Consider the following 27,843-nt stretch of genomic DNA (forward strand, 5'->3'; position numbering starts at 1 on the left):
TATTTCATCTTCGTTTTTGTCATTATCATTTTAAAACATTAAAAATAATCTTCTCTGATGTGGCTGAAAGTTTTCATTAAGAAATAAGAGAAACAGACATTATTTAGAACATAAATAGTAAGTATCACTTTAGCCATAATGACAACATGAAAAAGAGCCCTACTCTGAGGACCTCACTATAATTTATGTATTAAAAATAAGAACAAAGTAATCTACTAGTTGGTACATTAGCAATACCACCACAGTAAAAAAGGAATGACAACAGCCCTGTTTTAAATGGTATATTCCATGGATTGTGGTGGGATATTACTTACTTAATCTCATCCAATGTGTAAGCAGATTCACTGATTAAATATACAACAGAGGCTTTGCTTTCCAAAACTGAGACATTTCCACATTAACTGTGGAATTCAGGGAGGAACCTAATATTGCAATCTCACACTCTCTGCTGCTTGAATAGAGATAAATATATAAAATCATGGAGAATGTTAGGATGGAACCATGAATCAAATGTTGATTATTTGTGGTAGGAAAAAAATGTTTCTGGGGCTAATGACTATTTTGTGGCTCACCCCACAGGCATGATTAACACATGGCTAAACAGTCTTCCTGTGCTCCATTGACAGGGGTAATGGAACTGGCCCATTTGAGTGGCTACTCTGTGAATGGCACAAGGGAATGGAAAATACTTCCATTTGTGCCACCAGCATAACTTGGCTTGGCGAGGGTAAGATGAATTTTTATGTACTCCAGAAGGCCATTAGACTGTGCCTTGAGTAGATCCTTATTCACAGCCATTCTCCAAAGCTGTCTACCCTTGAAAAACAAAGTAGTTTGATCCAATATTGTGCAAGCACCTTACATATTCATGACCTGATTTGAACCAAAGTCAAGGAGGAGATTAAGCAATCTGTGCAAGGGTTCACAGCTAAGAGGTATTGGGATCCAGAACCACTTATTTCTGGGTCCAAAGCATTTCTCTCAAACATTAGGTCCTCCTGTTTCCTTCCTTCTACTTCTGACTCTCAATGACTACAACCCGAGAATTCCATACTCTCTTGGGTAAATTGAGATGCCACCAATATATGATGGGGCTTGATGGCCATGGTTGGCAAGCTTCTGTTATCTAGCCAATTTCACTAGTGTGGAGGCCCCAGAAAATGGTCACAGGCTTTTAGCCGTCCCTGACCAAGCACACGAAGATTCACCAAATCACAGTGGTGAGTCCTCAAAGGGGCAGATGAGTTGAAGATTGAGAAGCCCTGGAGAGAATCCAAAATTCTGCTGGACTACTTTATGAATGAGATGACTGATATAAATTCCCATGTGTCTTTTCTAACCAAAAAGAGAAATTGGGCTGGGGATGTAGATCAGTGGTTGTATTTGCCTAACATGTATAAGCTCTGATTTTGATCCCCAGCACTGAAGGAAAAACAGACATTAAAAAAAAAAATCGAAAGAAACTAAGACATTTCCTTTTATTTTCTGCACAGGTGAAGAAAGAGCCATCATACTATTAGAATCCTTAGGTGTAAGTACCCAAATCAATAGCATATCAGCTGCTAGCTGGACCTTCTCCAGTCTTTGAAAATAGATAGAAGATTACGCAGTATATGAAAGCACTGGAAAGGGCCCTTAAAAAAAAAAGGCAGGGGTGGGGGGCAGCTGTGGGATTCAGTGGAAAGTGCTTGGGATAGGAAACTGAGCTCTAGGTCAGATTAGATCAGTGAACTTCTGTTGCCCTGAGTCAGAGGAGAGCAAATGAAGGCCAAAGGCAGGGAGAGGAAAGAAGGAAGCCAGTAAAAGAGATACTGCAGAAAAAAGGATCTTCAGGAATTGGCTCTCAGTCAGACAGTCTGGACAAGGCTGTGACTTGAATTCTTTTTTCCCCCAAGCAGGATTAATTGACACATCTTTTAAAAGAGCACAGTCTGCTCTTTAAAAAGCACCAAAACTCGAGTCTCAGCATGCGACCCCAACTGCCATATGGGAGTTCTCCAAAAATCTTGGGATTTACATAGTTCACCACTTAGCAATTAATTTTTTGTCCAAAATGAAGTAAGGGTATGGGCCTTTTTAACCATAGTAACAAAAACTTTGCAAACAAACAGACTGGGAATCAATTTTCATATGCATTAGTAACTTCATTCCCTGTGACCAAAAAGGGGCCATATTAATGGATGATTGGTCTCTGCACCCTTTCCCCAACTCTTGGCACCTGGCTAAAATTTCAGGGGCAATGAGCCAGTAGCCTGGAAGATTTAGTCACAGACCAGAAAAACACATTTCTAACCTCAAGGAGTCTGGGTTCTTGTTGTGAAGTATATACTCTGTGTGGGGGCAGTAAAGTGTGGTTTCCTCATCAGGATGAGAAAGAGAGTCTGGGGTTCAGGTATTTAACAGTATCTGCCAAATCACATGTGCCAAGAATTATGCTTTGCCTGGCACATAATGGCCCTTCAATAAATTCTGGTTGAAGAGAGAATAGCTAGACAGTTTAGCAATAGCCATCTTCTGGGAGAAAGGTATAGAGAGTCTAGCAGAGCAGTGGGTAAACTTTTTCTATAAAGGATCAGACAGTAAATATTTTTAACTTTATAGGGTATACCATCTCTGTCCCAATTCACCAACTTAGAAGATTCTAATATGTGGAACACACTAGCTAAACTGAGATGTCTCTGTGGAAACTTTGAAAAAGTAGAATAATGAAAAAAAAAATGACCCATTTTCAGGCTACTTCCTAACTTTAAAATAAAGGAAAATCTGTACATGCAGGTATGAGAGAAAGATACTGCAGGGCAAATATCTGTAATGATGTTATAAAATAAGAAATAAAAAGTCAGGCTTGATTCCCAAGGCTAATGGAATTATTGAAAGATTTTTAGAGAGACCCCAATAGTCAATGATCTATAGTCTTTAGGTCTCAAAGTTAATCTTTCTTTTTTTCCTTTGTCCCTTCTCTTTTATCTTCCAAGTATACAACCTTAGGTGACTTAAGACCATGAAGAATATAGACCCTGAACCCATCCTTTATCAACTAAGTTTTAAATGTAATGTAATTTTTAAATGTAATTTAATTTTTAAATCTGAGCTGAAAACTTCAATAAGAAAAATCACAGTAAAATGTATGTGAGATGGGTAATAAAGATAAATATTCTGGGAAAGTTGTCACAGTTGAGCATGAACTCCATTGACACAAAAATAGTCTCTCAACAAGAATTGATTGTTGGGGTGAGGTGGAATATGTCTGTAATCCCAGTAACCCAGGAGACCGAGGCAGGAGGATTACAATGTTTGAGGCCAGCCTTAGCAATCTAGTGAGACCCTCAGCAACTTAGTGAGACTCTGTCTCAAAATTAAAGTAATATGAAGGACAAGGCTGTGTAGCTCATTGGTTCAATTCCCAGTACAATAATAATAATAATGATAATAATAATAATATTAATAATAATAGAGGCTAGAAGAGAGAGTGGATGAGATAGCAGAATTGTGTCAATAAAGGATATCAATGCAAACAGCTTCATTTCTATAAGTAAGGCAGATACAAACTATACAGAATCAAAGGAAGGTAGAGATGGGAAATCTATAAACTGGAGAGAATGTTTAAAATTTTTTTTTAGATCACCAATTTCTTAACACATCTGAAAATATCTCAGAGCTGTTAAACTTTCCTTTATGACGTATTACATAGATATTCATAGTACTTATGATTCACAACTTTGATGCCATTTACTTATTTTCTTGCTCTATTGCACTGGCCCAACATTCCACTATGATATTGAAAAGAAGTGGTAAATGTAGGAATCCATGCTGTATTCTTAATCTTAGAATAACATCCAGTCACTCACCATTAGGTATCATGTTAGCTGTTGGCTTCCCATAGATACCCTTAGTGAGTTTAAGGAAACTTTAAAAAAAATTCTTAACTGCCAAATTTTCATCATGAATGAATTTCAAACTTTGTCCAGTGAGCTTTCTTTTTCATCCACTCAGTTGATCATATGACTTTTCTCTTTATTCTATTACTGAATTACATTACTTTAAATGTTGAGCCAACCTTCCATTTCTGGGAGTAAATCCCATTTGGTCGCTAGGCATTATTGTGGTAGACATGGAGATGTGCCACCCAGCTCTTTATTCAAGGATCTCTCAGCTAAGACTGTCCCTGAAGGAAATAACAACATCTCAATGCTTTCTGCTGACTTTTCTCCCTGTTGGTGATCAGCAAGTTCTTCCTTGACAGAGAAACCCAACAGATGGTAATAAGTAGACAATATGTAAAATAAATTTTGGTTGGAGATGAAAGAGGAACAAGGAACATGGAAATTATGAATTCCATTTTCTCTACCTGTGAACATAAGTCCATTTTCTATTAGTGACTAACTTGAAAAAGCAATGATTTAAGATATTATCCTTTCAAAGTCATATTGGATAAGAACATGCAAGAAGGTACTAGATACCATTCACTGTTCAATACAAGTGGCTCTGTAAAACTGTTCATATTGTTGATAAGCTAAAATATACAAATGCTCTATTTTACCCTCTGAAAGACAATTAGCAGCTTCTTATTGAGGATACATGTTTGATTATACTGAAGGCTAGTGGCTTTCAAGTGTGATGCTAGCAATTATATTTGTTCTTTCATTTGCTTAGTTGACATATAAATGCTTTCTTCTACTTTTACTTATGCAGTCTCCAAGGAATTATTTAAATATTGAAAAATTTGTACTTATCCTCCTTCCAAAAGGAACTGAGAGATAAGGCCTCTTTTTAGAGTCAGATTGTTTATGTCAATCAAAGAAATTATGTACAATCCTATAGTGGGGAAGAATCAAAGGTATAACTGAGCAAACTTGATATTAGAATGCTTTCTTGATTTTTATATTTTATAATGCTTGCCTCATTATTTGAAGAGAAACAAATTCCTAAAATTTCAGATACCATAATAATCAAAAGTACAAAAAACACATTCTAAAGCAAATCTAGATGATTTTTAGACTAAATAATTTTAAGTGTTATCTCTCTTTCTCATTAGGAACCCATCATGGATTGATTGAATAAATACACAATAAGTAAATTTGAATTTTTATGTTTTACATAAAAATTATACTATTAAAAATATTTCAAGGGGATGATATAATCCCACATAAGGCGGCTAATTGTTATCATTTATCCATCGAGTAAGATGGGTGTTTAAACTCTCATCATATCAGTGCCCTAATTATCTATAACTGAGCTTGCCCCCACAGAACTGACCAAATTAGGGCTATGTCATTTATGATCATTTACAAATCACTAAATGATTTGTAAACATTAATATGTCTGTAACCAGTGATCAGTTGCTAATTGTGCTGATTTAATCTACTTCTTGTTTTAAATTTCACATTCCAGATTGCTAACAGATGCAGGTCTTTAAGAAAATTATGATGGTACTTGTGAGAAATTATAATTTTCAAAATCAAGTAAGGACGATTTGAAAGATCATCCCTGTGGATGAAAATGTTTTGAAATTAGTGACAACAACCATTTTCATTATTCTCATTCAATTATTCATATTTAATCAGGTTCTTTTTAAGAAGTGAGATTGTATACGGCAGCTAATTTAGTGGGCTGAGTTTAGAAAAGTGAAACATTCTTTGATATTTTTAGAGACATTTGAAGTTTTGATTTTGGAATGAATTATACCTTTGAATTCCAGTTTTACAAAGAATTTCCAAAACCAGTCAAAAAGAAATGAAGTGTAAATTCAACTAAATTATTAAAAAATGAATAATAACTTTTATTGCTTTGACAGGATCAAAAGGAAATAAATTTGTGATTATTACCTGTTCCGACTCCATTCCTGCTGGGTATCCCACTGGGTTTGGGTCTAATGGGTCTTGTCCTATTCAGAACTACAATGAAGTGGGACATAAATAGTTTAGATGTCTTTTTATTAAACGTTTGCAGCCAAGGAAAACAAAACTTCACAGAGAATTGGAAGTCATTTAACCAGGCAGTAAAAAATGATGACTTACCAAAAAATGTTGTTCAGGATCTAGAGACCACATTCTGGTACAAAAATCATAGACTTAAATTTGGAAATAGAGTCCTGAATTTGTACTGAGATGGTAACTGGGTTTCAATATTTGACTTAAAAATAAACTGGCAATGGATTTTATAACTCTAAGTGGGAAATACTTAACCTTGTTACATTTATCACATGTGATACATCCCAAAATAGAACTGAAGGAAGATCAGAACTATATATATCTAATGAAAACCCCAAACCTGAAGTGTCCTTATTATTAAAGCCTCAATTCATAACCCATTAGTTTGTAGTCCTTTTGTAGAAGTCTCCAGTACAGATGTTTCACTAGAATAGTCCTTGCATATATCCTTTATTGGACACTAAGATGAAACCATTTAAATTTCTCTCCTGTTCTATACAAATTCATAGCACTACAAAACCTTAAGAGGGCATCTGCATCATGGTCCAGTGAGGAGACTCTTTAAGAAAGAGCGCCGAGTGCATTGTGCTTACAGGAGCCAGCTCTGAAGCCAGATTGCTGGCCTTTCAACCCCCCTTTCTCAGGATCTTAGTTTCTTCTCAGCAGCTTAGTTTCCTCAACTGTACCTCTAGGCAAGGAATTAAGCCATTGTCAACCATTGTTGTTACTGTTTATATATTTTGTAGTAATGTTTATGCAGTTACACATCAACAGCTATTGTGACACAAAACTCACATAGAAATGTTTACATTAAGATTTCTATGCCCAATTAATTTTAGGAGTTGGAGGATTACAGCCAAAATATGGGGGCTTTCTATACATCAAAGAATTTTTTAAAAATTATTTCTTCTTTCTCTCATATGCCTGGAATTATATTGAGCAAGATTATTTCTTTGTGAGTTGTATCAATTAGAACTTTAAGAAGATTCCTTATGATCACAATGAAAAAGGACAAAAAACACCAGTCTTTGATCCAATTTGGGCTTTAGCATAGCAGCAATTTAAATGGACCATGTAAGTCTGTCCATTAACATCTCCTTCAGTTTCATAGAGGGATATCTTAGGACCTTTGGAGAATTTAGTAAGTTTAAAATATTTAGCAAAATGTAACTATGACTTTATACAGAACCCTGGATTTTTTTATCCTCTAAAGGAATCAAGTAAAAATATTCTCCTTTTACACTAAGAAGAGACCATGTTTTTTAAAGAGAGAAATAACATTTGAAATTGCATGGAAAATTGAAGGTGTGTGTGAGTTATGTCCAAACACCATTTGAAAGCTACTTTTATATCAATAAATTTCCATAGTGGTCTCTAAATCCAAACATGCATGGAAAACCTTCGTTAGGTCCTTTAGCTTCCATGGATTTGTCAGTACCTCTCTATTCTTCACAAGGATTATAATTTCTGCATGTCCTTTATCACAATTTAAGAATATATTTCCCCATGCACCTTTGGTGAATTTGTTTGTCTCAATTCATTTCATATTTTCCCCAGCCTGATGATTGTTTAGGTCATCAGAGAAACAGAAATAATTTACCAGGTCTGATGTGTGGTTTGCCAGGTATTCTGGGTCTCACAGGAGTAGTATACAATCTATGTGGTGCTGAAATAGAAAAAAAAACATACTTTAATATTTAATAACTTATATTTCAAAGTTACCTGGATGGGCACTTATCAGCCTAGGGACTAACGGCTTGTACACTTTTTGCATGTAAATAGAAAGAATGTGCTGAAATGTCCAATTATGCATTACAGACTTCATGCTAAAGGAATGCAAAACAAGTGAAAATATTCATGACTAAAAATAAAAGATGCATACAGGATGAAGAAGGTCATTTGCAATGTGTATTAAAGATTAGTCATTTTGGCCACATTTCCCTAGAGCATTAATTTTACCAGAATGTTACTTAACATAACAAACATACAAGCCATCTATCTATCTGTCCGTCCATGTATCCATGCATCCATACACACATCTCTCCATTAAGAGTTACTATGGAACATGATTTTGCCAAAGAAGAAAAGAAACTTTAAAGGTAAAAAAATATTTTTTTTTTGATAGGTAAGAAGAGTAGAATAGGAACATTTGGTCTTTATCAAATTGACTTTGCTCATGAACTCTGAAATGAATACACAGTGAGTGTCATCCACAGTGCTATATGTAGGAATGAAAGAAAATGATGTCTGGTGTCCTATCCATAAAGGAAAGGTAAACAAGAAGGGAGAACTTGGGCAAGACATGAGACCAACATACCACCTGCTTATTCTCTGCCCTTGTTTTGGAGGGCCCGCAAATGCAGGACACCTAATAAAGCCTTGGTGAATCAATAAATGGCTGATCATTGTAAGTAGGCACATTTGCAAGAAGACACTGAAATATTTCACTTCCTAAAGTTTTAAAGTGTGCATTCATTCTGTAATAGGTCATTCCCACCTGGGTTCTTCTCTACTTGCCCACTGTGCCCCCATACTGCATGCTGCCTACTGCCACCAACTTTCTTGGTAATGTTTTAGCTAAGACTGGAAAATTTTTCTTGTAAACTATGTATGTAGGTTACATCATTTTGATGATTTTGGTCACATTTTGAGTGGGTATTTATATAACCATAAATCAGCAATGCTTTGCCTACTGAGCTAAAAAAAAAATACACCTGCGAAATAGGCTATAATATAGTTCATTCATAAGCTTCCAATGTAAAGACTGTGATGAGCAGGATTTTGCCATGCTGCAGGCCAACAACAGCAGAGGCATCCTGAAATTCTCTGGTGGCTCAGCTTGGACCTTCCTAAGGGTAGAGACCAGAATGAAGACATGTTAAAAATGTTATAAAGAATAAATTCTGCTGGGTGCGGTGGTACATGCCTATAATCCCAGTGGCTCAGGAGGCTGAGGCAGGAGGATTGAGAGTTCAAAGTCAGTCTCAGTAAAAGAGAGGCACTAAGCAACTCAATGAGACCCTGTCTCTAAATAAAATACAAAATAGGGCGGGGAATGTGGCTCAGTGGCTGAGTGCCCCTGAGTTCAATCTCTAGTACGCCCTCCCAAAAACAGAATTAATTCCCACAGACCTTAGAATGCCTGATGATGATTTGCTTTCAGTTTTCATTGAAAGTGATAGAAGTGGCAGTCAATTTAATCCATTTCAGCTTTTCATATAAATCCCTTTGAACATTCAATTGTTTTTGTTTAAAAGAAATACAAGGATCATGGTTCTGTGTCATTCTAGAAAATATATGAATATTAAAACTTTGGATAGGAAAGAGATCAGAGCAGAGCACAAAAATAATCAGCTATGGGATCAGAGATTTTGTTCTAGTTTGTCTCTTGCCTTAAATCTAGAACTCACTTTTTAAATAAGAGCTGAAATACAATATAAGTTTAAGCTAAGAGTTACTTAACTAAATACAGCATGGCCTTTAGAAAACTGTTCTAGAGTTTCAATTTTAAACTAAAAAAAAGAAAGAAAAAAAGACAGACAAAGGAACAATGATAATGTACCTGCATAGACATTGCCACATTGTTTTAGTGACTTATAATAAAAATAAATAGTATACAAAGGTGGCTTCATATCTAAATATGAATTTTATGAAAATCCATATTAAAGTTAAAAACACTGTATGAAGACAACATCAAAATAAACAGCAATTACAGGAGCACACTTTGAAGAACCCATGCTCTGCCCAGTTACAGGGTGAAAGGAAAGAGAACATGGCCTTCCCGGGGTGAGGGAGGGATTGAAGGTTGAAAGTGAAACAATCAGAAATTTCCACAGTGCTCCTGGCTAGGTGGACCCCTACAGTGGGCTGAGACAAGAAGGGGAAGGGAAAGGAGTTAAAGCACCCTGCAGGAAAATTGTCTCAGTAGACACTGCAGGGAGGGAGGCTGCCACATAGGAAAAAGTGTGGGAGATTCTACTCGTGGGCTTACGCTGAGGGTACAAGGAGCACCAGAGCTGAGGGCTTGGAGACCACAAAGCCACATGGATCAAGGGGAACGATTCCATCTCTACTCCATGTCTTTCAATAGTGATGTACCATCTTCTGTTCCTGAGGTGCTCAGGCACATGCTTACGAGGTGATGCAGCACATCTTTATCAAAGTTGACCCTCAACTCTCAAACAGGATTATTGGAATGGCCTAGGTGTAGATGCTCCTCTTATCCCTGAAGATGGGTTATTTCCTCCTGTTCTTTGTTGTCTACAAATAGATCCCAGGTGAGTCCACTCTAAAGATTTTGGGCACAAATCCAAAGAAGCATGAATCTTGGGATAGCACAATTGAAACTCAAACTAAGAATCCTCAGTACATGATAAAAAATAAAATAAAACAGAACACCTTATATAAATTTGTTAGGATAATCCATATAATTATATAAGAGCCTCCACAGATACAGAATAATCGGTGGAACTCTTATCTAAAAAAATATTTTAGAAGGAATTTGATAAAAATTCTACACATATTAGTAATGATGACACAGTATTGACATTCCTATTACAGTCAAAGCCAAGCAACAAAAGAGCAGGCCTATGATTTTTCATCCTTGACCCTAAAAAAATCTGCGAAGCTTTCAAAAGCTGAAATGTTTTTTATGTTTGGCAACACAGCCTGAGCTAAATGAATGTCTTTATTTATCTTGCTTATTGTAAATATTTATATATTTTGCTGCAAAAACATTGTGCTAGGTTATGATAATGCAAACATCTATTAAGCAAGACATTAAAGAGATTTACAAAAACAGAAGTGGGGGAGACCACTAAAATCAGGGTGGAATGTGGATGTAGTAGAATTGACCATGTGCTGTTAATGGTTAAAGCTGGTAATGGGGATGTGAGGGGGCTATTGTTATATTATGCTTCTGACTTCTGTGTATATTTGTAAATAAATAGAAGGTTACTAAGTTCAAATTTAATAAATAGCGAAAATTTAAGACATAATAAAAAGTTAAACCAAACAAACAAGATTTAGAGAATTTAAAGGAACTGCCTGCACCCTGGATAGTCTTAGTCATATTTGTTTATGATAAATATTGTCCCTCTGAAAAAGTATGTACCTTATAATTAGATTTCTTTTATTGTTATCCTTTCTTCTTGTTATATCAAAGTTCATCCACAAACTGACCCCCTCAAATTTGGATTGATAAGGGGTAAAATAAACTTGTTTCCCAACTCCTTAAGTAAGTTTGCTTTTGGCTTGATACCATTTAATAGAGATGGGCAAAAGGGTTATTAAAGCAACAACACCACAGCAACAATGGAAACCCGAAGGGTTATAACCCAAGTAGAATAGAAAAATACATAAGGAAGAAGAGACTTCTGAGAGCATGAAGATAAAACAGAGCTCTGTGCAGGTGAGTTCATTCCCCCAAGTAGGAAGTCACAGAAAAACTCCTTGGATGTTTTAATGCTGTCATCATTAAAAAAAGGTTTTTTCCTTATGAATACTTTCTTTTCTCACTGTAACCCCTGTGACTCAGGAGGATATGTGTGATTCTAGCTTTTTGGGAGGCTGAGGCAGGAGGATTGCAAATCCAGAGCCAGCCTTGGCAACTTAGTGGGACCCTGACTCAATATGAAAAGGGGTGGGATGTAGCTCAGTGGCACAGTGCCACTGGTTTCAATCCCCAGTACTGAAGCAAAAACCAAATTCAATGAGCTGACAAGAAGAGGGTACAAGAGATATGTGTATACAAAGCTGACATAGCTCACAGAAATGAAGATGATCAAATTTGTAAAATTTGATTGGTCCATTGTAGCTGAACAGTATGTCGTTTGCCCTCCACTGCCAACAGATGTACTGTCAATGAAGGTCAGTAAGTACTGTATCAATACCAAAAATAAATACCCACAAAACTAGTTTTTTTCCCCCTTAGGATGCAATATCCATATGCTTCATCAAGTGGGAGAGATGGATGACAGGGAGGAAAAGAGTGATGGGAAAGAAAAGGCAAGGAGGAGATAGTATAGTTTTCTTGTTATTGATTAAATGTGACACATGAAGTTGAAGCAAGGAATAATGAGGCCCATTAAGGTTAATTGGGAAAGGAAGAAAAACACTGAGAGCTTTCATTATTATTGCATCAAGCAGTAGATGACACATTGGAAATAAAGCTTCAACTAAGAACTTGTCTTCCCTGCATTCAACAGATATTCAGTTAAGTATTCTGATTTGGCTGATGTCTTTTACCTTTAAAATGAAAAAAAAAAGGCAAGTAACAGGCTGGGATGAGAAAATATCTCCTGAAAAGAAAATTTCAATCTTGATTAAAACACAAGGAAATGTTATTCTCCAGAGGTGGGGAAGTAGTATTACCCTGAGTTGTCTTTGCCCATTCAGTTGTTCTTGGAATCTTAGTTGTGATGAGCTCTTGGGTGGTCTGGTCTGTTTCTTCTGGGGAGAAACACAGTAAGATGCCTCATCTGAAATGATTACCACAGTGAAAGTGACAACAGCAACTACCACCCATGCTCTTTTCTGTCCCATGCAATGATGGAAGGGTGAATTCTATTAAAAAAGATGCCTTATAAACACAATTCAGTTAATGGTACATTTTTAATAATTCTTATTATATTGACTACCTTGTGTTATTATTTTAATGATTACTATAAAAAGTTCCAAAAGATTTTAGCTCAGGATCATTGTTTTATGACCCCACATGTAACTATTAAATGTAGTTATGTATGAAAGTCCTTTAACTGTATATTTATCTTCCGACTCCAAAAATCTTCAAATTATTTAGCTGAGCTACGAAAAAATTAGGTCATATGAAAATACGTATATTTATACCATATAAGAATAAACATTCTTCTGTTTTCCTCATGTGAAAAAGAAAGTGTACCTTTATTGACATTCAGACACACTTCTGACAAAGTAAGTATGATAATTTTTCTAGCTGGTATTATTTTAAAATTCTTACATCATAATGACATAACAAATTACATTGTTCACTTTGCCATATACTGGATCCAAGGAAATACTTGGTGTGAGGAATACACTGCCAACTTATTTCTTGACCCGGTTTATTCTCTTGAGTCTGCTCACAAGGAAGATACTTATGATAGTTGGCAGGTGATGGTTCCTCCTTCAATAAACCAAGACACATTTAAAAACTAGGGAGTATTTCCTGTGGTCGTTTTTGAAAAGTACTTTTTTTCCCCAGGCATATGCTGGAACAGATGAGCATTTGGTAACAATAAGGATATATTCTCATTCAATTTTAACATTTGAATAGACATTAAATTTAATAGACAGCCGTGTAGAACACAGCAAGCACAGGACACAGGAACCCAAATGCATGGACTGGAAACTTTTTCTTTTTGGTTCATTTTTAGCCATGACTCAGGCAAAATCAGTTTCCTATACAATGAACATATCTGAGTCCTTTGAAAGCACTTTCAGCTCATATGATCTGGCCTTCCTGACTCATCCTGTTTCTGCATGCTTGGTAGAGCAGTCCAGCTGCTGTTCCTGCCCTGAGCCTCTTTCCCATCTGTCTTTAACTTAAAGGACATTTTAGATCTGTGCCTCTTGAACTCTCCTCTCAACTTGAGCACCCAGTGTCAATGTCAACTTCTCGGTGACACCTTCCCGATGCCCGGGGTAGTCTCATTTTTCCACCACACTCATTGCAATGTGTATCACTGGGCTTCTGCTGGGAGTTCTAGTGACTAAGAATGAAGTTTCTAAGCCTGGCTTTGACACTATCTGTCTGATTTTGGTCAGATTTTTTTTTTTGGCGGCGGTCGGGCGGGGGGGGTTCCTGGAGATTGAACTCATGGGCACTTAACCATTGAGCCACATCCCCAGCCTCAGGGTCTTACTGAGCAATGAGTTTCTTGGGGCCTCGCTGAGTTGCTTAAGACCTCATTAAGTTGCTGGGGCTGGCTTTGAATTTATGATCCTCCTGCCTCAGCCTCCTGAGCCACTGGGATTGCAGGCATGCACCACCTTATCCAGCACAAATTTTGAAAAATAAAAAAAAAGTAGAGCTTTGCTCTAAGAACACTTTTCTTCTTAGAATATAGTAATCCCTGGGTATCTTCAAGAGATTGGTTCTAGGACTCTCCACTACGGATGCTCAATCCTTTATGTAAAATGACTTAGTATTTATATAATCTGTGTACATCCTCCTATATATTTCAAATAATCTTTATACTACTTGTAATACCTACTATAATGTACATGCAATCTATATAGTTGACATAGTGAATTCAACTTAGAATAGGAAAAAACTCTTGTTTAGTACTGACACAATTTTTTAAAGAATATTTTTGATTTTTTTTTTTTTTTTGGTACCAAGGATTGAACTCAGGAGCACTCAATTACTGAGCTACATCCCCAGCCCTATTTTGTATTTTATCTAGAGACAAGGTCTCATTGAGTTGTTTAGCATGTCATTTTTGTTGAGGCTGGCTTTAAGCTTGCATTCCTCCTGTCTCAGCCTACCTAAATGCTGGGATTATAGACATGCCCTACTGTGCCCGGTAATATTTTTGATTTAAGGTTACTTGGATCCATGGATGGTGAATCCATGGATATAAAGGGCTCATTGTAGTTGAAATTTTCTCAAGATTCTTGAAATTTTTATATTGAAAATCAGCATGAATATTAGAAGGACAAACATACAGTTAATGTAAATTATCAAATGAAGCAGGTATCTTTTGTTATAATGATAAAAAGAGATCTTCTATTGTTGGGAAATAACTCATAAGCATATTGTGCTTAGGCAATCCCTAAAAAGTAGATTACTTATTAGACTGAAATGTCAAAACAAAATTTACCCAGGGTGGTTTGTAGTTCCTCTTGACTAGGTCTTGGTGAAATTATAGGTATAAAAGGGATGCCTCGTGTCTCTAAAGGAACTGCAAGAGAAAAGTATCAATATTGTAAACTTTTAATTCAAAGCCAGCACCACACCAGAATGGTATTATGTAAGTTTCCTTCATTTTAAATAGAAAAGGGAAAATGTCATATAAGTGATGAAGAAGAAAGTTAAGTATATATAGAACTCACAGGAACGTGATTATAGAATAATAGAATAATGGTTCTCAGCTGTTTTCCCCATTTTTTAGGACACATAATAAATGACATTCTATATTCAACCAGCTCCATGAGAATACATGGTCAAGATGGGGTATGGGTAAGACATAGTTCTGGTCTGTTAGATAGAGCTTTATTCCTCTACCTACCACCCAAGTAAGCAGAGTAAATTACAAAATTATTAGGATAATTTCATGTCTTTTCTAGTTTTACAAGTAAATCACTGGCAGTTTTCAGTATTTTGAATGGTATGAATAATAATTTCTCTACAGTACCTTTCCAACTTGTCACATGCTAACGTATTGTAACGCTACAACTGAGAACCACGAACCCAGCAGGAACTGTTAAATAGATGGGCACTGTAAAGCGGAATCATGAAAATAAATGAGGTAGATGAGGATGCACTCAATGATGAGCCATCTTAAATTGATCTTCAGAGCAAAGCCTTTATAACAGGGAAGCCATGGCATCTCTATTTCAGAAAGAGTGATGATAAGAATGAAATGATGAGATGGGTTGAGAAGGAACGATGTTTCAATTATGATCATTTGAGAGAGACCTGCAATCTTGATGGTAGTAAAGAAAACATTTAGAGTTGGCTATTATGGGAAAACCATTACCTATTGTTGTCTCTGGAGGCTCGATTCTAAAGGTAACAGGTTGTAGAACTATGTCAAAAGCAAATCAAAGAAACATATTTATGAGACATCCTACCTGACAAAGTCAAAATAGTCTCTATATTTTCTATATGCATCCATTTAATCATTTGAACGTTCTCTAAGAACTATAACTTGAGAAAATTCCATTTTTTAGGTGCCAGTCAGGAAACTTAAACTTTAAAGATCTCATTCACAATCATTTTGTGGAAAACTTGAATACATACCTGTTTTTTACTTCAACGTATATTCATTGTCATAATATAGCTACATTTATATTTTGAAAAGGGGCAAAACAGTTGATTCAGTTCATAATTATGTTTTGTAATTTTAATATGATCTTTCATTCAATTAAAATACTTTCAGGGAATATAAACTTATTATATACTATTCCTTCATTTATCTTTCAGATTATATGATTAAATTTTCCCCAAAGAAATATACTGATGCACAATAGAATATTACTCAGCATTAAAAGAAAATAAAATTATGGCATTTGCAGTTAAATGGCTGGAGTTGGAGAATACCATGCTAAACGAAGTAAGCCAGTCCAAAAAAACCCAAAGGCCAAATGTTCTGGTAAGTGGATGCTGATCCATAATGGGGGCAGGGCATAGGAAAAATGGAGGAACTGTGATCAGCCGAAGGGGAAAGGAGAGGAGGGGAAGGGGCATGGGGACAGGAAAGATGATGGAATGAAATGGACATTATTACCCTAGGTACATGTATGACTGCACATATGGTACAATGCTACTTCATGAACAACCATAGAAATGAAAAGTTGTGCTGCAATTGTGTACAATGTATCAAAATGCATTCTGCTGCCATATATACCTAATTTGAATAAACAAATTTAGAAAAGAAAAAGAAATATAATTATGTCTACAATTTTCTACACTTCTTCCATAAAATATATTTACTACAAGAATAATTTTTTTTAAAAAAATATGCTTTATAACTAAAATTAAAGTAATTAATTTACCGGATTCATGCTGAGAAACTTCAGGGTCTGGTTTATGGGGAAGGAGTGCATCTTTTGGAACTGAAAGAAAAATATGATAAAATACTATGTAATTCCTGGAGTAAACAGAATCCACTTCCCAGAAAGCATGAAGAAAGAGAAAGCACTTTCATGATGGTTAAGATCAAAGCTGAGGAGATCATCTCCTTCAAAATGCAAAAATGCCACTGTGTAGAGAAGGGTCCAGTAACAGTAAACAGAAACAAAGTTGGTCACAGTTTACCCTGGAGCCCCACTTGAGGGAAGGAAAAAAGAAAGAGAGAGAGAGTGTGTGTGTGGGGAGGTGGTGGTGGTGGTGGTGGTGGTAAAATTGCTAATGTAATTAAACACAACCCAAGAAGCTAGGTCTCCCTGAAATCATTTTCAAACAGAAAGTCAATTTTCATCTGGAGAGTTTAGCTGCCATTTGATATTATTCATGCTCAAATCCTGCTGACAGCAATAGAAAATACATTATCTTAGCTAAAGTGCATAAAATGGCCTTCACGTTGAGGAAAACAGCAAGAAAGACAAAAATATGGAATATCTCAGGGGAGGGCAAAGTTTCATTTTATTTTTTATTTTTATTTTTTATTTTTTTAAAAATATTTATTTTTTAGTTCTCGGCGGACACAACATCTTTGTTGGTATGTGGTGCTGAGGATCGAACCCGGGCCGCATGCATGCCAGACGGGCGCGCTACCGCTTGAGCCACATCCCCAGCCCCCAAAGTTTCATTTTAAATGGCATAAACAATTGTTGTGGGGAGAGAATAAAACGAAAGGGACTGGCCAGTCATTAGAGACCAGCATGTGCAAGCTAGTGAATGCTAGCTGCCACCGGTTTGCCTTCCTTAGTGATGGGGCTCTTGATACGTTATGCATTTTCATGCTTGACATGTGTGCATATGGAAAGCCAAAAACAGCTGAACAATAGATCTACTCATATCAGTCCCTGGCATAATTTTAATGCTTAGGTTCTATTTTCACGAAATAGAATGGGAACTTTATACGTTATTTCTTTTTTTCTGGGTACCAGAGGTTGAACTCAGGGGCACTTAACCACTGAGCCACATCCCCAGCCCTATTTTGTATTTTATTTAGAGACAGGGTCTCACTGAGTTGCTTAGCATGATACTTTTGCTGAGGCTGGCTTTAAATTCGAGATGCTTCTTTCTCAGCCTCCCAAGCTGCTGGGATTACAGGCTGTGCCACTGCCCCTGGCCTATACCTTATTTCTTATGAGGGAAAATATTAAATTTGCCTATTGTTCATACCCCATTTCTATGCCAAAATCTCATTTCAAGAGCAGGGCAAAACACTTATTTGGCTCAGTTTCAATGTGAGGAGACTTCCTTGAGCTCACTCTCTCACTGAAAAGTTTCCCTATTACATTGAAGGTTTCATAAATACCAATGTCTCTTTGGGAAGCTGTGTGATTTTCTTGAATCTTACGTGATGCTGGGGAAAAAAAATAGTGTTCAGGCTAGAACTCTGCCTCAGAAGTAAGATTGGGAAAGCTTTTGAATTATGAGGTAGCCAAGCACCACTTTATTTTTAGTGTAGAAATAGGCGGCATATAATGGACATTCTCTTTTTATTGTTTTTGGGAGTAGTTTAACTTGCATGCCACATCTGTTCTTAGTCTGTGCCACTAAGTACCAGCTAAATTACAGTTGTGGAGTTGGGTTGATTGAACAGAAACTTGGACTCTCAGAACTTCTCTGAACTAAAATGTAACATTGAGGAGAATTTGAAAAATCAAGATTTTTTTTTAAAAGAAAATAGGAAACTTCAAAATGATCAGTGGAGAACTGATCTTAGAGAAAATCCACCACAATACTAGACATTTCACCTTTGCCGTATATTGCTTTTGGGGATTCAAACACTAAAATATGAGGAATTTCCAATTGTAAATCAAACTAAATATTTATTTGGAGGTTGAGGGAGAAAGCACTTCGATTTGGCTCTGCAAAATTCATGAACATACAAAGAAGCCAGAGTTTATAAACACCCTAATTAATTACAGTACTAGACTATACAAAGAAGAGCTTGGATGAAGGAAGAAAAAGCTGAGAAAAGATGTGCTACCAATAAATTCACCATACTGTAAATACATTACTTGCTGCTGCTTTAGCTTACTGAGAAATTTAGGCTAGGGTAATGTGGATTCCAGCTGCTAAAACTGGCCCTTCTCTTCCTAACCATGAGGTGATGATTTAATAAACTGCCACAGCAGACTTTCTAAAGCAGGTGAAATCAGTGGAAAGGAGAGAAGTAGAAATATTTACAGGAAAGGGATATGAATCATTCTCCTACTTGATCCACTGCAGTTCTAAGAAATGCATGTTATTATTCCCCTTTTTTTTTCCCTATGTGACATTCATCTGTATCCTAAATTGAGCAAGAACTCGATCCCTAAAATCCACATTGCCTATTTGGGGGCAGGGGAATGCAACTCATCAATCTAAGCAATGATGATAATTTATCTGAGAGGGAGACAGTTTTGATTTCCTTATACATACATATCATTATTATATTGTAGGCTTAATTATGTTAAGCAAATTTGAATTTATATTAACTGGCCAATCAATTATATTAACTCTCTTTTTAAATAAAGTGTAACACTTCAAAGAAAAAATAAATTAACAAGAAGGCACTTATGAGTTCCTTTATTTCGGCTATGTATCCTTAGCACTGGTCTGAAAGGAAACAGGATCCCATTCTTCTGGCCCCACTTTCCAGGTATTACCTGTGCTCTTGGACACCCTTTCCCTTCCCTTCTGAGACTTTTTATTTTCCATTATTCCTATTATCTCTTATTTCTCACCATCAGTCCATGTCTCCATTTCTTCCTGAGTTCTTTCCCTTCTACCCATTCAATTGCTCAAATGGTCCAGCATCCTGAAAACAACAACAAAACCCCGAAAACAAAAATCCCTTCCTTGGCTTCCCTTTCAAACCATCTCTCTCTCATTTCTTTAATCAAACACTTGGTATTTGCCTCTGCCTCCTGGTATCTGGCTGTCTTCTGTAGCCACTGTAGTCTGGCTGCCATTCACTAATCTGCAACCATGGGCCCACTGTGGATATGCCTTGCTCATAGTTCTGAAGTCAAAGAAGCTATGAAAATAGTTTTGCAAAAATTTTCTCAACAACAAAAAGTGGCTAGAACTGATGCAAGCACTTTCAGTTTTTATGATTCCTGTGTAGTATGACTATTCATACTTCTCACTGCAAACATATCAAAATATTTGTGATCAATTGTGTTCATATACTTTTACCTTTCTAAAATCTGAAAATTGCTGAATTCCTAAGCATCCAGCCCAATGATACAAATAATGGGGTTCTAGACCTGCACTGTTAGGTCAGTAGCTTCTTCTGACCCTTCCCCTTCTTACTGTCATTGTTGGCCACTCTTCCCTTCTTGAGACCCCTTCTTGCCCAACCTCCCTGGTACCCTCGGATCTTTTTTGACAACGATATCTCGTCGCAACTCCTCTTTCTCTTCACAATTCTTAAATGTAACTGTGATTTCTGACCTCTTGTTTTCTCAGCCTATACATTCTACTGAATGACACTATCCAAGATTTAACAACATCTAGAAAGATAATTCCTAAATTCTCATCCCAAATCTTGACTTTCATTTAGAAATATAGAAAAACATTTTCAATAACCAGTTAGACATCCCCACCTGAGAGTCTTGATAGCCCTGTATACCTAACAGGTATAAACCCAAGCCTCTGTTCCTCCTTCCATATTCCCCATCTTAATTAATGGTAATATCATATGCCACTTGCCCCAGCTAGAAATGAGAGAGTCTTCCTTCTCTAATACCATTCAGTCACTTCTAGGTCTTACCAATTCCATCTCCAAAAGGCCTTTCAGCATTATTCCCTTTCCTACAACTATCAGTTCAAATATTCATAATCACCCTTCTAGGTTAGTGCGAAACTTCTTCAATGATCTCTTGTCACCAATCTTTTGCCAGCTTATACTCCACATTTTAATCACAACTGTCTTTCTAAAATACAGAACCAATTATGTCACCTCCATGACAAAAACAACAAAAGCATGCACACTTTAATGTCTAATTGCCTATAGAAAAAAATTTAAAGTACCCAGCATGATGTTAAATACCCTCAACCATTTGAGTCTAATTGACTTTTCACATCCTCATCTTGTACTAATCTTGCCCACAGGGAAAAAAAAATGGCCAGCAATTTAGTCCTTCTGAACTCCAGCAGTTTAGCAATAGTGCCGAGTGCTTTGTTACCCTTCTTTTTGATTCCTTACAAATCAATAGCTACATACCTACTATCCTTTAAGAATGGCTTCAAAGCTCTTTTTCTTGATGATGTCTTCTCCAATTCATACATTTAGAATGTATTGTTTCATTGTATTTTGCTTATATCACTATCTCACTAATCATTGAGATTTGCCTTATTTTATACTGTTTTCTTCATTGCACTGTGTTCAATGGTAGACATCATATCTAATTGTCTTTTTATCTATATTTCCCTAAATGTAGAACTGGGCATATAAAAATCAATCAGTATTTACTGAATTGAACATGCATTGGAGTATTTTTTGAGGGCACTGGGAAAGATGGGCACTTCCCATGAATAGGCACTGTACTTTATTACAAGTATTTAAAGACTCACATGGGCCTCTCCCCCAGATTCCAATTCTTCTGGAAGTTGTAAAATAGTATTAAATTATGGCTTCATGGCATTATTATATGAACACAATCTATGGAATATAAAGAAATAATTTGCTAGTTACATCAATAGCTCATTTGATTTAAGGGGTTTTTGAAGAGGAAAGTGCTGAGTTTCTAAAACTTGGAAAAACACACTGATATCTAATATGCCATCAGGTACGTAAGCAAACTCCTGATAACTCCTGCTTTGAATTCCAATGTGAGGTTATGTCTTGTCTGAAGGAAATTGATGAAAGAATTATTAAACAAACAAAATTATATAATACATACTTCAGGGAAAAAAATAAGCTTTAGGAAGAAATGAAAAAATCTGTAGAAGATGATGGTACTGACCACAAGGCAATTTAGAACGATGACAGTAACAGTGTGACTTGAGGAGTTAATTCTCTATTCAGCTCATCCCATTTATGTCAAAACAATGACGAGGGGAATTATTACCTACAGTTGTCTTGGTTTTCTAAGATTATATCAGGAAACAAATTCATAGGTGAATGCTCATGGTCAGGTTTCTTCCTAATCCAAATCTGGCAGTATTTTAAAGTAAGTAATTCAAGAAAATGATTGCTTTACCGAACTCTAACTCAATTATCACTTTAAATAACAGGGTCCAATTATTAGGAAGTATTTAGAATTAAACCCTCATTCTTTAGCTTACACACCAAAAAGGCCTACCTAATTGAAAATATGAAACTAACTATGAAAATACCAAAGTTGCAACCGCAAATAAGAAATTTCCAAAGATAATAGATACTTTGAAAATTTGGACACCTTGCCAAAATCTACATTTTCTTTCTAGCTCACTCTCAGTGACTGAATTCTATCCTGGTGAATTTGATAGGGGGAAAGAACAAAAAACAGACAAAAAGCAATGGGTACAGAAAAATTTATGAGTAAATTGCTAAACATTATTACCTCTATTTATAAAATGCCATGTTATAATTTTTTGTTGTTGAGAAAAAACAAACCATATTATTTTATATTTTAGTTTGGTGAAAATTTTGAGTATAACATGTTAGAATTGGCAGGTTCTTGTAAAGACATTCTATCCTTGACATAGTTCTTTACCTTCTGATTGCAATAACAGCTTTACTACAAGAGCAACTGGTCTCTCACGAGACCTCTGAAATAACCATACCACATATGATACAACAGGGCATTTCAGCATAAATGAAATCTTGACCTCACATATATCAACTCTCATGTTTCAGGGCAGCTGAATGCAATAGAATGTGTTTGGCTTAAACATGAAATAAAACATTTACCAGGTGTAGTGTATAACGCTTCTGGACTTGGTGACATTTTTGGTTTTGAAGTAGCACGCTGGGGCCCCTTAGGAACTGAAAGAGAGAATTCAGTTCATGAGTCTTTGGTTTCAGCATCTCAAGTCATGCTTAACACATAAGGCCTGGTGAGGAATAAGCTGGAATGATGATTAAAATAGGATACGGTTGAACCGGGAGCTAACAGAAAAGTAAATCATAAGCTCAGGGAGATGAGTTAGAAACCCAAATACTTTTAGGAAAACAAAGTCTGAGTAATCACAAAATTTAACAAACTTTCAGGGTATGATGAAGAATTATTTAATACAGCAATTAAATAAATGCAAGAGTGCTTTTCCTTTTTGGATACGTTTGATTGACTTCTTAAACGTACTCTCATGTCTTCTGCTGAAGGAGAAGTCCGTGAAGTCAGAGTGGAAACCTACCAGCACTGACAGGGTCAAGTTACCTCAGGCCACAGCAGAAAGGCAATGGACCATTGAGAACCAGTGGGTTCACTCTACTCCCTTATGTTTCTCAGGCCTCCAGGAAGCTTCAAATAAACATGTTTCCAAATTAAACTTTTCTTTCTACATCCATTCCTTTGGAATAACAAGATGCTAAATGAACAGGCACCAAGAAAATATATCTAATTTATTTATAGTTCACTTTACAATTTCAGAAATGCTTTTATAGGGATATGTCTTCCGGTTTATACCATCATGCTGGGAGGAAGGAATTATCAGCTACATTTAAAGGTAAAGAAATAGGCAAGGTTCATACTACTATACAGTTTCTTCAACTTCTCAAGGAACTTTATAAAAATGGCATTGAAGAATCTGATTGTATCCTGATTTTCATATCGTTTATCCCCCAAAAAACTAGGAGCACCCATAATTTTGATGTTTGATATCTATAAATATAAAATTAACAATAGTAATGTTATATGTATGAATATAGGAATATAAAAATCAAAGTTTTATTGACCTATAAGATAGCCTTGATGACTTGTTCCAAATTTTGGATTCTGCTTTGTCCTCAAATGCAAATAAAGATTTCAATCTCTCTAACTTATAAATATAGTTTGCATTAAAATAGCAAGAAAGATGACATGACCAATTACAGAATTTTATTCTGAAAAAAGTTGTGGATAAATAAAATTGTGATACATTTTGAATTATTCACATTATTGTTAGATGATACTCTTTTTTTTATGCCCAGCATAATTTGCATTGGTATTATACACATAAATAGAACATTCTCTCACTCAAATGACCTCTTCATATTTACAAGAGTTGGCCAAAGGCAAGGGAAGAGGTACTAAGATTTGAATGTTTGTCTTTAAAATATTTTGTGACATGTATGTCAATTATACATATATATCATTAAAAGACTAATAATCTAGGATAATGCTAGTACCTGTGAAATAAGATTTGTATTCTCATTATGGGTAGGAGAGATATTCATTCTACCTACTTTAAAAACAAATAATTAGAATGGATTTTTTTCATGATTAGTTTTCCAAATTTTTCCCTTACATTAAGTAGCACTGACAAAGCCAGAAGTATTAAGGTTGCAGCTACTTTCCATCAGAGATCCTGATGGTCTGGAAGCTTCCTCAGTTGGGACAATTACAGGATACTCTCCTTACAGTTTGGCAGCCCCTTCAGGTTTTAGAGAGTGGAACGCATTAAGCCTGTGAATCTATCCATTCTCAAGTTACACATCTTGTCAAGAAAGGTTAGCTGAAGGTCTAAATCAAAATTAAACAAATTTGAAACTTAGAATATAATATAATAATGGGAAATTAGAGCAAATTCTATTTTTATAACTACAGAGTACTAAGATAAAATTACGAATACATTTCTCTATTACTTCATCTCTCCTTTAATTATTTATTTACTTACTAACTAGAAATTTTTAGCCTGTGTCTTAACTCCCAATATTTATTTTTTATTTTTCTCTTGTATGTCAATATCTATTAAGTTTTTATGCTTTTAAAATTTCCATTTCTTCTTTCTTTTTAACTTGCTCTATGGTGTATATTCAAATAAAAAAATTGAGAGCTGCTTCTCACGTAATTTTAATATCATTTTTAAAGTGAGATTTTTAGTTTCCTATCAACAAATTTAATAGACTTGGTTAATTATTTCATAACTATTAGTTTTAAAATTTTTTATTTCATACCTATCCTATTATTATTTATTAATTAATTACTAATTATTTTTACCAGGACTTTTTATATCTTAATGTTTCAAATATATTTATTATTTAAAACTTCTTATTCTTTAGGGGAATGTTATCTTGTCACCTTCATATATTTATGCATCAGAATGTATTATTTTCATAGTAAAGTTTTGGTAACTAATTAAAACAAATCTAAAAATGCACTTAATAATACAGACTTAAAAATTATTAGTTACTTTAAGGAATTTTTCTTTAAAGAAAAAAGTAAATTTTCTCTCAGAATCAAGTGTGGACCTAAAACTATAGTTTCTCTCCCCTCCTTCAGTGGAGTTTCCAAGATATGATTTAAATACTCATGGTAGAGTCCAGAATTACTACCTGGATCAAGAATAATTTTGATGCTGCTAAATATTTTCCTTTTCCAGACCACTAGTGATAGTGAAGTTTCATTTCCTGGTATCCTTGGGGAGGTGCACCTCAGATATTTTCTGCAGGTAGATCATATATTAATGATAATTTAAATTAGGTGACTGCATAGGGGAAGTCCATTCAGAGGTGGTGGAAGGAACAGGAGGACAATCTCAAGGTGGGAGAAGAAAAGGGAGTGGACAGGTTACCCTAGGTAAGAAATGCTGGTCTCAACTAGCCCCATCTTAAATAAGGGAACATTAGAGAAGCTTAGTGAATTAAGCTCTCCCAATGAAAAATTCTTTGATCAAACCTAAAGATAATAAAAAAAACCTTTAGTAGTTGAAGACTTATTTTATATGGGTTAAAAAACTCAACCTGCTATAATCAAACAGAATAACTATTTATCTCAAATTTTTCAAGATAAAATATAAAATATATTTACCTGGTTGTGTTTGTGGGATTCTTGGGTGTGGAGATGTTTTTGGCTTGGGAGGAGCACGTGGTGTCTGCCAGGGAGCTACAAGAAAGACATAGTTTTGGAGCTCTTGAGCCCTTCTTGAGAATCACAGTACCTAAGCCTCTAGGAATTTAAAGATGTTGGTTGAGTAACTGAAGACCAAAATACACAGCAAGTGCAACTAAAGTTCTAAAGGACGACAAAGAAGAGGAAGACAATATTTTTTTTAATGCAGAAAACAAAACACAAAGGCACACTAAATGACATCCAAGATAGTCAGCTGGAAAAATGGAACTGTTGGGATTTCAGAAATATCTCCTTCAAAATAGCCATTAAATAGGTTGAAAATAAATTTCATAAAATTGATTCTTATAATAAGTTTACATCATTTCATCAGAATATCTAGGTGTGTTATTTTATACATATTTTTTCCTAAATAAAAAATGAAGTTACCAAATTATATTCCAAATATACAGAAAATGCTAATAGCAAGTACTAATGGGGAAAATTAATCTTACTAAACAAAACACAATTTTATTGGTTATATCAGGGAAGAAAAAATGAACACCCAAGGTATTTTTTCTGAGGAGCGTTATCCCTTTGCTTGATATTCCCAAGAAGTTTTAGGACATACAGTGTAAAACCGATTGTTGCTTCCTTCGATAAGGAAATTAAAAGTATATCCTGACAAAGGAAGGTAATTATCATATGCAAGCATCATCTGTGGAAGCACCTGTTTGGTTGAACTAAAAGGGGTTTGAGATAAAAGATAAGAAAAAAATATGGTATGAACATCATGCAGGTTCAGGAAGCTTAAAAAAAACTTGCTGAAAATAAGAATTATTAGACACTAGGAATTTCTGAATGAATCTTCAGTGGATTCTTTCATTCTAAACATCAAAACACAGAAAGTATGCAGGGTTTCAGTGGAATCCTCTTGCCTGTTGAGAGAAGAATACCAGCACATGTGGGAAATTACTTTGGTTTAGGAGCCTGGTGGTTTAGCTCCCTTTGCTAATCACAGGGCTACAGACTCAGGTTCTTCATCAAAAGTTACTGATTTTTAAGAGCTTTTCCAATGCTAAAATTCAATGCTTTGTTTGTTACAGTGCCATGATTTTCTGGTTCTTAACTTCCTCACTTGCTGAGGATCAATCTGATGGGCTATTTGCTTTCCCAAGGATTTATGAAGGGCCATGTGAAGGTGACGGCACATCATGAAGCAACTCCATGAAAAATGATGCAGACTAAGAAACAGTAGTGTTTACAATTAGGTATTTCAAAAATATAAATGATTAGGCCTATTGAAGACAAACTTTGGAAAAGTCAGGTACAGCTTCCATTCATGTACCCAATGTAGAATTCTAGAAAAAAAATCAAACTGTAGAGTTTATAGACAATATTTAGAATGTTTCAGAGCACAATAGATAGAATTAATATCCCTATTTCCCCTGAAAGCAGAGTCATATAAAAATAGCTTAAGAGCAATCAAAACACAAATTATGGCTTATTTATGATAAAACTTCTCTCCATGGAATCCTGCAGGAATTGAGAAGATTTTCCTTGGAGAAGAGACACACTTAATTTTTCATCTTGGCTACTTGTTTCCATTGATCTCTAACTATAACACCAAGCAAAACTTTATGACTTGTCAAAGTTAATGGTTTGAGTTGAGTTTCTCTTATGTGTATGGAGTGAAATGACCAGACCACTACAGGAATGAGTGGAAAGAAGTAAGGCCCCTGAATAATCATGGTGACAGGCCAGTGCTGTTCTTCTATGTGGATTATACCGTGAAACCTATTTCTGGAGGTTTCTTTTAATCTCAAACACAAATGAGATATGTTAAAATTAATCAAGATGATAAAGTAATTAAGATTATGTACGTGTGTGTATTCACATTGAATGTGTCATACACACACACACACACACACACACACACACACAGAGAGACTTAAAAAGAGAATATAAATGTCCTTTACCAGAAACATTTCTATTTCCCGAGTTAAACACTTGAAGACTAGCTAAAGGGTGTTTTTCAACATATACAACATTGCCATTTGAGAGGTTACTGATGATAGATGGAGAAGTGGTACATCAAACAGGTAGGCTCACCCATTAG

The 27,843-nt window shown here is 35.5% G+C and overlaps 1 protein-coding gene across 3 annotated transcripts in view; it reads right to left on the reverse strand.

Annotated features, from left to right (window-relative positions):
- The window catches only part of Abi3bp (ABI family member 3 binding protein), a 233,185-nt gene that overhangs the window by 32,903 nt on the left and 172,439 nt on the right, over positions 1–27,843 (reverse strand). For all 3 annotated transcript variants that reach the window (XM_026402395.2, XM_026402396.2, XM_026402392.2), the window contains 8 exons: positions 25,707–25,781; positions 22,670–22,744; positions 16,668–16,727; positions 15,650–15,697; positions 14,771–14,851; positions 12,303–12,380; positions 7,531–7,596; positions 5,826–5,894 (listed from right to left, as the gene is read on the reverse strand). In XM_026402395.2, the coding sequence (XP_026258180.2) occupies positions 5,826–5,894; positions 7,531–7,596; positions 12,303–12,380; positions 14,771–14,851; positions 15,650–15,697; positions 16,668–16,727; positions 22,670–22,744; positions 25,707–25,781 (552 nt within the window). The remainder of the gene's footprint in view (positions 1–5,825; positions 5,895–7,530; positions 7,597–12,302; positions 12,381–14,770; positions 14,852–15,649; positions 15,698–16,667; positions 16,728–22,669; positions 22,745–25,706; positions 25,782–27,843) is intronic.

Source organism: Urocitellus parryii, chromosome 2 (assembly GCF_045843805.1).
Source record: "Urocitellus parryii isolate mUroPar1 chromosome 2, mUroPar1.hap1, whole genome shotgun sequence".
Taxonomy (NCBI): Eukaryota; Metazoa; Chordata; class Mammalia; order Rodentia; family Sciuridae; genus Urocitellus; species Urocitellus parryii.